This window comes from Dipodomys ordii, unplaced genomic scaffold (genome assembly GCF_000151885.1).
Source record: "Dipodomys ordii isolate 6190 unplaced genomic scaffold, Dord_2.0 Scaffold11, whole genome shotgun sequence".
NCBI classification, from domain to species: domain Eukaryota; kingdom Metazoa; phylum Chordata; class Mammalia; order Rodentia; family Heteromyidae; genus Dipodomys; species Dipodomys ordii.
In genome coordinates this window covers 15,591,932-15,604,370 of record NW_012267227.1, presented here as the reverse complement: position 1 = coordinate 15,604,370, position 12,439 = coordinate 15,591,932, and the positions used below count along the sequence as shown (strand labels likewise).

The 12,439-nt window shown below is 49.6% G+C and overlaps 1 protein-coding gene across 1 annotated transcript in view; it reads right to left on the bottom strand.

Annotated features, from left to right (window-relative positions):
- The window catches only part of Strc (stereocilin), a 27,607-nt gene that overhangs the window by 6,898 nt on the left and 8,270 nt on the right, over positions 1-12,439 (bottom strand). Inside the window, exons 4-19 of the mRNA XM_013009980.1 lie at positions 9,770-11,018; positions 8,004-8,066; positions 7,793-7,903; positions 7,458-7,624; positions 7,158-7,344; positions 6,916-7,031; positions 6,535-6,667; positions 6,104-6,286; positions 5,789-5,827; positions 5,431-5,598; positions 5,199-5,264; positions 4,658-4,783; positions 4,380-4,438; positions 2,792-2,915; positions 2,590-2,702; positions 494-629 (exon numbers count right to left, since the gene is read on the bottom strand). Coding sequence (XP_012865434.1) covers positions 494-629; positions 2,590-2,702; positions 2,792-2,915; positions 4,380-4,438; positions 4,658-4,783; positions 5,199-5,264; positions 5,431-5,598; positions 5,789-5,827; positions 6,104-6,286; positions 6,535-6,667; positions 6,916-7,031; positions 7,158-7,344; positions 7,458-7,624; positions 7,793-7,903; positions 8,004-8,066; positions 9,770-11,018 — 3,040 coding nt within the window. The remainder of the gene's footprint in view (positions 1-493; positions 630-2,589; positions 2,703-2,791; positions 2,916-4,379; positions 4,439-4,657; positions 4,784-5,198; positions 5,265-5,430; positions 5,599-5,788; positions 5,828-6,103; positions 6,287-6,534; positions 6,668-6,915; positions 7,032-7,157; positions 7,345-7,457; positions 7,625-7,792; positions 7,904-8,003; positions 8,067-9,769; positions 11,019-12,439) is intronic.

Below are 12,439 nucleotides of genomic sequence, written 5' to 3'. Positions count from 1 at the left end.
AAAAAAGCTGGATTGTGTGTGTGTGTGTGTGTGTGTGTGTGTGTGTGTGTGTGTGTGTTGTCTGATCCCAGATACATGGGAAGCCTAAATAGGATGATTATAATCTAGGCCAGCCTGGGCAAAAAGCCAGATCCTACCTGAAAAGCTACTCAATCACAAAGGGCTTGGGGGCCTGGCTCAAATGATAAGAATGCCTGCCTAGCAAGCACAGGGCTCTGAGTTCAAACCCCAGTAATGCCAAAATAAAGTAAAATAAAATAAAACAGAACAAAGAACCATGAAGGGAGTTATCTAGGAATAGAATCCTGAGGTAGACCTAGGGGCTAGGGTCTTGTAGATGAAATCCGGTGTGTTCAGGGTAGTATGGCCATAGACAAGGTCTTGTAGATAGCAATCTATTTGACAGCAAGAACTTGAGAGCTGGGCTGCTAGAAGTCAGAGAGCACGGTTTGACAGACAAGCATTGCCACTGGGCAGCAGGGTGGACTCTTACCAGATTTAGTAATGCTTTTTCTGCCAGGGCCGTCTGATGGGGTGGAGTCAGCGCCAGCAGCTGCTCTGGAGCTCCTTGTACCAACTCTACCACCAACATAATGGATTCATTGGACAATCTGTCCATCAGCTGGATCCTATATTACAATTTGACAATAGGGTTACTCAGTTACAACTGAGCCAAATTGAGAAGGAAGCGTAGAACCCACATCCCTCAGACAAGATGTAACACCAAATGAAACTAAATGAAACACTGTGACCTGAACAGAAACTGATATTAAACAGCTCTCAGGCAATTGCCATCATTTGCTAGGAGGAAGAGAACACAAAGAATGACATATTCTAGTGCTCCTGATGGACTCAAGAGCCCCAGACATTCATCACCATTAATTTATTTCCTTTCCCTCTTTTTTTTTTTGCCAGTCCTGGGACTTGAACTCAGGACCTGGGCACTGTCCCTGAACTTCTTTTGCTTAAGGTCTGCACTCTACCACGTGAGCCAGAACACCACTTCTGGCTTTTTCTGTTTATGTAGTACTGAGGAATAGAACCCCAGGACTTCATACATGCTAGGCAAGCACTCTACCACTGAGCCACATTCCCAGCTCCCTATCCTTCACAAATGAGGAACACAGATTTTCTGATTGCTGGCCCAAGATCTTTCACCTCATCCAGGCCCTTGGTTCTACATTATCTCAGAGAACTAACATATTTAAGTGGATTAAAAAAAACAGAAATCAAAGCCAGGCGTTGGTGGCTCATGCTGGTAATCCTAGCTACTCAGGAGGCTGAGATCTGAGGATCACGGTTCAAAGCCAGCCCGGGCAGGAAAGTCTGTGAAACTTTTATCTCCAATAAACCACCAGAAAACCGGAAGTGGCTCTGTAGCTCAAGTGATAGAGCACTAGCCTTGAGCTGAAGAGCTGAGGGACAGTGCCCAGGCCCAGAGTTCAAGGACCACGACCAACAAAACAAAACAAAACAAAAAAAACCCCCAGAAATCAGAAATGACATCCTATAGTCTATATAGAATTGCAAATTCCTGGGACTGGGCCAAGTTGTACAAGAACCAAAACCTGTGGAAAGGCCTATAAAATTGTAAGAATGAATGCTTTTACCATCCTCACATCTCCAGTTATACTGCAACCCTAAACCTTTCCCTTCTCTGACCTGCCGTTCAGCTAGTAAGGAGCTGCAGGGAGGTAAAATGAGAAAAAGAAGCACACAGAGGGAAATACTCATAAACTAGAATCTCTGAGATGGAGGAAATAGGGTTTATCTTGTTTCTCTCCAGTTTATATGTGAATCTGTTCGATAACTTTTTTTCCATGGGGGCCATCCAGTTTAACCTGGGATAAGGCCAATGATCAGGTGCTCACTGCTTCAGGTTTCCTTTTTTTTTTTCTCTCTCTCTCTCTCTTTTGCCAGTCCTGGGGCTTGAACTCAGGGCCTGGGCACTATCCCTGAGCTTTTTTGCTCAAGGCTAGTGCTCTACTATGTTAAGCCACAGCTTCACTTCTGTTTTTCTGGAGCTTAATTGGAGATAAGAGTCTCATAGACTTTCCTGCCCAGACTGGCTTTGAACTGTGATCATCAGATCTCAGCTTCCTAAGTAGCTAGGATTACAGGCATGAGCTACCAGAGCCTAGCTCAAAAAATCTTATTTTTAACTCATTAATTATAGTCTTGGCCCCCATGGAACCATTAAAAAAAATCCCCATATACTTTCTTCTTGATAACTCCTCAGAGATATGAAGTCATTTATCACAGTTTTCTTTTATTTTCTCTTAATCCATTCCTCTGAACAACTGAAAACATAGTATCCTAAACCTCTACAGCAGAAGTGACCACTGCCTCTCTCATTTTACAAACTCTATTGCTATTAATGTGGTCTAGGTTACCTTAGGATTATTTGACAGCCGCAACATTGTTGAAACCCTCAGCTGTCCCGTGCCCTGGGAGCTCCTGAATAGAATCCTCCGCTTTAGGCTATGAATGTCAGGAAACCTCCAGAGACAAAACTGCTCTGCCTAAAGACCGTTCTTCTATTCCAAGCTGAGTTTTTGGAGGACCCAGAATCTCTAGCTATGTACTTACGGTAAATCCAGGAGCAGCTTAGTGTCGAGTTCACTCAGTTCCGGCCCCAGGTTGGTCAACTCTGGCTCAGGCATTGTCATCCTTCGCTGTAGTTCTGCCCAGATACAGGCCCTCTGTGGTACAGGGGTGGAGAAGCAGGGTCAAGATGGGGACTGGATTTATAGCCTTCTTGCCACTACTAACACCCATGCGTCCCTCTTACCAAGCTCCCTCGGACCCCAGTGGGCAGTCGATATAGCATGTGTATCACATCAAGGAAGTCTGCCATTGAGTTGATCTGCTGCAGAAATTCACAGGACATGCCTCCTGCCAGGTTTCCCAGAGCCCTGTGGGTGTGAGTGGGTAGATGCTCTTTTTAACACATGCCACAGCTTGAGTGCTCCTTGATATCATTACCCATGTTCTCAACACAAGGACAAGATGTTCATTTATGGTCATAACAGTTGAGAAATGTTTGTACATAGATAGTCTCATTGTTTATCAAAGAGGAACTAAAGGTTCACAGAGGTCAGGTGATATTCTGCTACAGGTAAACTAAGACTAGAGCTGTATCCTCAGATTTTGAAACTCCTGATTCTTTTTTTTTTTTTTTTTTGGTCCTGGGATCTGAACTCTGGGCCTGGGTGCTGTCCCTCAACTCTTCTGCTCAAGGATAGCGCTCTACCACTTGAACCACAGTGCCACTTCTGGCTTTTTTTTTTTTTGGTCGGTCATGGGGCTTGAACTCTGGGCTTCAGCGCTGTCCCTCAGCTCTTCAGCTCAAGGCGAGTGCTCTACCACTTGAGCTACAGCACCACTTCTGGTTTTCTGGTGGTTTATTGGAGGTAAGAGTCTCAGGGATGGGGCTGGGAAGGTGGCTCAGTGGTAAAGTGCTTGCCTTGCATGCATGAGGCCCTGGGTTCGATCCCTCAGCACCACATAAGCAGAAAAAAAAGCTGGAAGTGGCGCTGTGGCTCAAGTGGTAGAGCACTAGCCTTGAGCTGAAGAGCTGAGGGACAGTGCCCAGGCCCAGAGTTCGGGCCCCACGACTGGCAAAAAAAAAAGAGTCTCAGGGACTTTCCTGCCCAGGCTGGCTTTGAACTGTGATCCTCAGATCTCAGCCTCCTAAGTAGCTAGGATTATAGGCATGAGCCACCGGCACCCAGCTCTTCTGGCTTTTTTCTGAGGAATTGAACCCAGGACCTCATGCATGCCAGGCAAGCATTCTACCACTGAGGTTACCTTCCCAGCCCTAAACTCCTGATTCTTTTACTGTGGGTGCAGGCAAGGTGGTAGTTACTCCTCCAGTAGCTCTAAAGTCACCTTGAATTAATTAAAAAGAGCAACTGTTTATTGAGAGTTCACACTGGGCTAGGCACTGGGTTAAATACCTCATATGCCTTATCTTATTTAACCCTCACTGTAACCACCTTTGAGGTAAGTACTGTTTTAACTCTTATTCCACAGAAGAGAAACAAATTAAGAGAGATTATATGACTTTCAGATTATAGGACTCAAATCAAGATAGATGTGGCACTGTGGTGGGTCAAGAGGGTAAGAAGAAGGTGAGCCAGGAAAATGTTGACAAGGCTGGAACTAGACATCATTCCTGTATCTCCTATTGTGTATCATATGGTGCCTGGTATATGATAATCACCAAAATATGCTAGTTGACGGTTGGGGTGGTAACCGGTCAGTGATAGAACACTTGCCTATATTTTGTAAGGCCCTGGGTTTGATCTCCAGAACTGCTAAATAAATAAACAGATGTCCATTAAATTAGACTAACTGTTCAATGTTAAGTTACTCACTGCAGATTTCTGAGCGTCAGGTTGGTGGGTAACTGCATCTTCTTCCAGAGGAACTGTGCCTATAAGAGAAAAAAGGGCTGCTTCCTACAGAGATATTGTCCCAAGGACCTAAAGTGCCTTGGACTTGGAAAATCCCAAATGATGCCTATCTGAGGGGGGAAGGGTAGGGAATGAAGTGTAAGGGATCCTAGTAATAAGGTAACAATTAGGCAAGGGGCAGCTCAGGGAAGTGAAAGAGAGAAAGAATTCTGGAATTAAAAAAAAAACAAGAGAATTACCTGCTGCTCAGACCAAGGCAGCCCTCGATAGCGCCTTCGATTTGCCAGCAAAGCCGCAGTATCCAGTTGTAGCAGCTTTAATGGGAGCAGGGGGAGCAGGCAGTCTGGCCAAGTAGTGGGAATGGGCTGCTGGCAGTGATGGGTATAGCAGTGTAGTGATAGGAGAGAGGGTCTGCTCTCAGCCCTCAGAGAAGGGGAGCCATGGGGTGGGAAGGGATCAAAACTAGGATACGGGTGGGGTGGCACTGGCTACTCTACTAGTTAAGCACCTGATGGACTGAAGTTCCCTAAGATCTCTGAGGCATTGGTCTTCCCACTTGAAAGTGGGATGGCTGGTCTGGACCATTTCTTAGGCCTTTCCGGTTTGACATTGTAGGAAGTGTGGGGCATGCATCTAGAACTGGGGAGAACTACTTATCTTGGGGAGAGCAGAGCTGACCTGAACTTTCAGGGCCAGGCCATTGCAGGGGCGGGGGGGGGGGAGTATATGCTTGGCAGCACCAGCCAGATGAAGCTGCCTAAAATGGAATCCCACGCATACCTGACCAGGAATGCACACAGCTGCACCAGCACCTGTTGTACCCGTATTTTTAACACCAGTCTTCACCTGCACAAGAATTGGCTGTGTGTGTGTGTGTGTGTGTGTGTGTGTGTGTGTGTGTGTGTGTGTGTGTGTTTGGGTATGTGTAAGGGAATAGGGACTTAGAAGGGAACCTCCCCTGGCCACAGTGCCTATATCCCCAATGGTTGCATCTTCCCTGCTATTCTCATACCCGAAAGGTCTGCAGTAGTGCCGCGGTCTGGCAGGCTGAGAGACGTGACAGCTCAGGGACCAGGCAGGAACAGGCCCCAACTAGAACTCGTCTAGGGATGGCCTGGAGTGTCTGGGGGCTGAGGCCTGGCAGCAGAGGGTGCAAGGAGCAGAGTTCCTCCAGGGACAGCTGAAGAGTAAGAAAGACAAGCGGTCTGAAAACAGGAGCTAGACAATAATAATCCAATCCAGTGGATCCATGGGTAATTTTTTTTGGGGGGTGGGGTGGGGTGGCTGAGAGGAAGTAGGGCAGACCCAAGAGTCAGGGTAAAAGGGAACACAGGCCTTCAGGGGCGTGTGGAGAAGTTGCTGCTACTTACCTCATGCCTAGGGAGGAGCCGCCCAAGCAGCAGAGCAGCCTATGATGGGATTGGACAGGAAACAACAGCTCTCAGGCCCTAGCAGCCAAGCCTCAAACAGGCCCCAGGGCCTGCCCTCCAAAACCTGCAGCTCCCTCTCAACCAACCCCACTGACCAGCCTGAACGAGGGTCCTTCGTGGGCTGAGGGAGGGAAATGAAGGAGACCTCAGTGGGACAGGCTTCACCTCGAGCGCTCACGCAAAGAAAAGAGGGGCTGATGGTATCCCTACATGTGATTCTCTCCACTGAGGTTCCAGGGAGTAAGCCAGGCCCACCTGGGCAGGTGTGACATTGGTTCCACGTAGGGCAGGAAGCATGGCTCTAAGCTGGGGCTCTGACAGTTCCTGCAGGAAGCGGAGGCCTAGCTGAGGGAAAAGAGGGGCCCAGACCTGCAGCTCCCGGGGGCTTAGCACAGCTCCTCCAGACGAACGCAACACCCCTAGAAGTTCATACGCCACCTGTAACCAAAGAAGTTTTGGGGACTGGGGAAGCTTGGATTTCCACTCCAAACCAAGGGCCTGGGCTAAGACTCAGAACCACGGGTAGGACCAGAGTGGATTAGGTTTAAGATCACAAATGGTGTTTGGGATGTCCATAGGGAAAGGCTAGGAAGAACCCTGGTCTCAGAGGTGCTAAATTGGTAGGTATAATTAGACAAGTCTCCACATAGTTCCAGAGTCTTGTAGGCCTGTGCCAAGGCGCTCACCCTGCCTTCTGGGCTGAGGGTCCCGTTGGCCGCACATTCTAGCAGTCCCTGTTCTACAGGTCCCATTGGATCACTCAAGGGCACCATGCTCTGCAGTTCCTCGGGGGTCAGGAAACAGGCGAGAGATCCAAGCCTAAGGAGGAAATGAAGCTGGCCTTCATGTGATCCTTGAGGTTTATAGTCACGCAGGGACTGTGGGCATTCTCTGATCCCTAAACTAGAAAATGTAACTACCATATGTAAGCCTCTCTCCTGGACCTCTATATTACCCTACTTGGCCTGTGCTCATGCTTTCTCTCTCTCTGCTTATATTAGTTATACAATAGGGCCTCTCTTCTGCATCTTTGACTGGCCATTGTCATAGAACCCACAACCACTCACTTGCGTACTTGCTCTTCACCATCCCCAACACTCTGGTTCACCAGGCTGCGGAGCACATGTCGGGCATGACCTGGCCCAAGACCTGCTGCTGGCCAGCTATCCTCCAGGGCCTGGATCTGAAATGGGGAGAGTCAACTTGTGTTGGGATCACCGTGGGACAGGAGCCCACGAGGAGATGTGTCACCCACTCCCATCCCACTTAATAAGAGAATGGACCAGGCAAGTGACGATAACTCGAGTACCTGGTGAGGGCTAAGCTGCAGGAAGTTCTCTAGAGGGAGGTGAGGAAGCAGGGGCAGCGCAGCCCACAGCAGCTCCTGGGGCCAGGCAGGCACTTCCCCAAACAGCTCAGGGGCTAACAGTCGCTTTGCCAACGCTTCCTTCTGTTCGGGTCTCATTCCTGAGCTGTGATCCCGGATGGCAGCTAGGCTGGGGAGAGCAACAGGTCATAACCCCTTCATCTTGTTCCAAACTGGTATCTTCCTGTCATGGCCAGGAAGGAGACTCTTGCTGGGATTAGCCTACTCCAGACAGGAGCTTACACAGTATCATTGGCCAGCAGCGATGGTGGGAAGCGCATCAGGTCAGAGACAGCCAAGAAGGGAATGAGTGGCGACAAGTCGATGAAGAGCTGGGATGTGAGGCGTGGGTACCGCTGTAGCAAAAGGGCTGTCAGGCGACCCATGGCCTCTTCCTCAGATGGTGGTACCTGAGAGGTACAGAAATGGATGCTGCTTCTGGAGATGCATGGTGTCCTGGCCATCTCCTCTTTGGAGTTCTTTCTCTCACTAAGGCAAGCCCTCTAAACAACAGGTACCAGGTGCCTTCGACCTCTAGATGCCCCTCCACTCTTGCTCCCTTCTCCCTTCATGCTCACATGCAACTGAGCCCAGGAACGATGCATGAGTGTCAGGAAGCCCTGTGCAGCTTCCGTCTCTGCAGAGAGCACCAGCTGCTGGAGGTTTTCTGGGGGCATGTGCAGGTATGCCTAAGAATAAGAGGTCATGGTGAGCATGATCTGACTATCATACAGGGCTCTCGGGCCGTGGCTATCACTCAGCCCACCCATGTTCCCTTCCACCCATTACCTGCACTAGAATCTTCAGAGCCCAAACACTCTTCTCTCTCTGGAGCAGATCCCACAGCACAGGCTGGCAGGGGAGAAAGACAAGATGCCAAGAGAGCTGTCTTCTCAGTCCTACAATTTTTTTTGGCGGGGGGTCTGGTTGTGGAGCCTAAACTCTGGGCCTAGGCACTGTCCCTCAGCTCTTCAGCTCAAGGCTAGCGTTCTACCACATGAGCCACAGCGCCACTTCAGCTTTTTTTCTTTTTTTTTTTTTTTTTGCTTATGTGGTGCTAAGGAATCGAACCAGGGCCTCGTGCATGCAAGGCAAGCGCTCTACCACTGAGCCACCTTCCTAGCCCAGTCCTACAATTTCCCAGGACTTTCAATTCAACTTGAGGGGCTGCCTGTCCTTCGTCTAAAGCTCATATGAGTATCTTCAGATAGTAAGCCTCTTTTGGTCTGAGACCATGTCTCTGACTTCTATTATATCCTTTCCCATGCTAGGTCTATAGACAGCTCAACAAATACTTGTAGATCTGGGCCAAATTACTATGAAAAAAAGGGGCCTAAAATGGAGTAAGGAAGAACCTAGCAAAGTGCCTTGAACATCAGACTCTTAGTGCATGAATTATGGAAATCAATGTATTTTAAGCTCCTTCAGTTTGCAAGGAAGAAACAAAAGCCCAGAAAAAAAAAATGTGCTGGGGATGTGGTTTAGTGGTAGAGTGCTTGTCTAGCAAGCATGAAGCTGTGGGTTCAATTCCTCAGTACCACATAAATAGAAAAAGCCAGAAGTGATCCTGTGGCTCAAGTGGTAGAATGCTAGCCTTCAGCCAAAGAAGTACAGAGACAGTGCCCAGGCCCTGAGTTCAAGCCCCAGGATGACCAAAAAATGGAATTATTTTCCTGCGATGGCAATAATTTACAGAATAGGGCTGGGAAGATGGCTTAGTGGTAGAGTGCTTGCTTTGAATGCATGAGGCCCCAGGTTCGATTCCTCAGCACCACATAAACAGAAAAGCTGGAAGTGGCGCTGTGGCTCAAGTGGTAGAGCGCTCACCTTGAGCTGAAGAGCTAAGGGACAGCACCCAGGCCCAGAGTTCAGGCCCCAAACCGACCAAAAAAAAAAATACAGTATAGCTGAATCTAACCAAAGTTTGATTTGTAGTTTCCCTGAATCTTCCTCATTCCTGCCTTATTTTCCTGTATTCTTACAGTACCTAATTTTTACTTGCTAGGGAGAGAATTTAAACCCCCTAACTGGATCCCTTTTCTTTCAGAAATAAAAAAGGCAGAAAGTGGGAGAGTCACTGAGGTAGTATTTATTGCGCATTTAGGTTCTGGCCTAAGCCCACGGCATACATTATCTCATATCATCTTTACAATCACTCTGAAAGTTTGGTACCATTATTACCCTGAGTTTACAGATGAGAAAAAATGTTTCTCAAAGGCTAAAGGTTGATCACAGAACTAAAATGTGAACCCAGGTTGCATGCATGAGGCCCTGGGTTCAATTCCTCAGCAGAAAATAAAAAAAAGCTGGAAGTGGCACTGTGGCTCAAGTGGTAGAGCGCTAGCCTTGAGCTGAAGAACTGAGGGACAGCACCCAGGCCCAGAGTTCAGGCCCCATGACCAGACCCCCCCCAAAAATAAAATAAAATAAAATGTGAACCCAACCTGTTGGACTCTAGATCTGTATGTTAAAAAAACAAAACAAAAAACTACTGCCCAGTATTGGAAGACATTCCCCTTCCCTCGTCTGAGTTTCTACCCAGGCAGATCACTTACGCTGAAACAGGATAGCAGCTCCATCTTGCTCATACCAGAGCCGAGGCTCATGGGTTCGAAGCCTGGTGGGGTTGGCTGTTCCTGTTCCAGGTACTCCCCAACTGTCCGTAACACACTGCGCCGACCCTCTGGGCGGAAGGCATCCCAGAAGGAGCAGTTGTCTGGGAGACTGGAGAGCAGCAGGGCCTGACCCAGCATCCCTTGGGCCTCAGCCCCTCCAGTCCCTGGACCCAGAAGGAAAGTCAACAGGCGCAAGAGATAGTGTAGGCGTGTGGGGTGGGCAAGGGTGGGCACAGAGGACTGGCAGCGTGGTAACTGGGACAGCATGCCAAGCAGGAAGGGGCCGGGGGCCAGACAGAGTGGGGATGGTCCCAGAGGTGGCAGAGAAGGCAGAAGGGGACTCAGCAGCCCTTCTAGAAAGCAGGTGTCATTCCCCCCACGACTTATCCTGCACTGGCCTGCTAGCCAAGGCCAGAAAGGCACCAGGGCTTCATACATGGTGTCATTGGCACAGACCATCAGTAAGAAGCCACCCCCATCTGGGCAGCGCTCCCCGCAGGGTCCAATGTGGCAGGGTGGGAAGGCAGTGGCATCTACGGTGGGACCCTGGCATACATGCTGTACCCAGGCCTGGTTGCTTGGGGGCACAGCCTGCAGACTCGCCTCTACACATAGCCGCTCAGCCCACAGAGTCTCATTCTCCAAGAAGCAGCCCCAGAAAACCTCTGGGGTGAGGGGTACAGGGACCAGGCCATCAGGACAGCTGGTGGGGGGTGGGAGCAGGCCAGCACAGAGCCGCTTTACCAGGCGGCGGTTAGGACCAGACAGGGTCGAAAAGGAGAGGTTGCTACAGATTGCATCCAGAAACTGATCAGGAAACTGGTCGTGGCAAGCCTGTAGCCAGCTTTGAGCACCTGGTGCCCACGAGACTGCATACCACACAGCTGTCTGGCAGACGGCAGCGGTGCTTGGAGGTGGCTGTGGGGTCATAGGCCTGGTATACTGGCAGAGCAAGTGGATGGAGAAGTTGGAAATGCTGTAGGGTGGAACTGGACCTGAATGGTTCTCACAGATGGCCTCCACAGAGATGGCTCGCCGTTGGCGAGGGCTGACGTGGGCCGAGGGCTGGAAGGCCCTGGGCAGAGGCACGCCCGAGCTCAGGCAGTGCAGGAGGGCAGGGGGTGGGGGTGGTGATCCAGACAGAAAGCCCAGCGCCTGGACATCCCAGGAAAGGTTGTGCCGGATGCCCCTGGGTGCAGAGGGAGGAGTAGGCACAGTCTGGTTAGTTCACATTTTCTTTGGTTGGTTGGTTGTGTCAGTCGTGGGGCTTGAACTCTGGGCCTGGGTGCTGCTCTTGGACTCCAGCTCAAGGCGAGCACTCTACCATTAGAGCCACAACACCGCTTCCGGTTCTCTGAGTGGTTTATTGGCGATAAGAGTCTCATGGACTTTCCTGCCCAGGCTGGCTTTGAACCACGATCCTCGGATCTCAGCCTCCTGAGTAGCTAAACGTGAACCACCAATGCCTGGCTCACATTTTCTTTCTTTCTTTTTTTTCCAGGGCTGAGGACCAAACCCAGGGTCTTGCGCATGCTGGGTGGGCACCCTTCTGCTGGGCTAAACTTCCAGCCCCTCACATTTTCTTTTTTTTCTTTCTTTTTTTTTGCTTGAACCCTAGGCCTGGGCACTGTCCCTAAGCCTCTTTTGCACAAGGCTAGCATCCTACCACTTGAGCCAAGCACCACTTCTGGCTTTTTCTGTGAATGTGGTACTTAAGAATTGAACCCAGGGCTTCATGCATTATAGGCAAACACTCTACCACTAAGCCACATTCTCAGCCCGTTCACATTTTCTTCAGCTATAGATTTTTTGTTGTTGTTGTTATCAGTTTGGGGCCTGAACTCTGGGCCCATGCACTGTCCCTCAGCTCTTAAGCACTCTACCACTTGAGCCACAGGGCCACTTCTGGCTTTTTCTGCTTATGTTGTGCTGAGGAATCGAACCTGGGGCCTCATGCATAGCAAGGCAAGCGCTCTACCACTGAGCAACCTTCCCAGCCCTTCAGCTACAGATTTTGACTCCGGCCCAGAACCTGGCCAACATAAGCGTAGGCCTTGCAAAGGTGAGGTCCCTGAGAGTAAAGGTGCGGCTAGTTTCAGGGATGGGGAACATCTGACCTCCATATAAGGCCCATGAGACAGTGACAGGACCTGCTACAGGTCAGACACCTGAGGCTTCTCACTGGCTACCCATGGACAGTCCGCCTCTACTGGTCATTTTGTATGGTGTTATGAATATCCAAGTGGCCCTTGGCAAAAAAAAAAAAAAAGATTCCCCACCACTGAGTGGGGGTGGGGGAGGGAGGAGCAGGACGCACTCCCAAGGCACAGAATCAGCCTGTGTAATCCCAGCTGAAGTCCCTTGTGTCCACCTTGCCCTCTCCTCGCACCTTCTTCCTCTGGTTTTAGGTAGCTTAAACACAACCCTTGGCTCCTATCAGGAAATCTGCCTGGCAACTGAATATGTGTAACTGTGTTCTGGCACTGTTGTACTGAATTAATAAGAGGGTAGAAGAGTCTAGTCTTGTTCTTTCTTCCCATCCACCCCATATTTATTAGCTTACACTACATGCCGAGCACTCTTTTTTTTTTTTTTTTTTTGGGTCCGGTC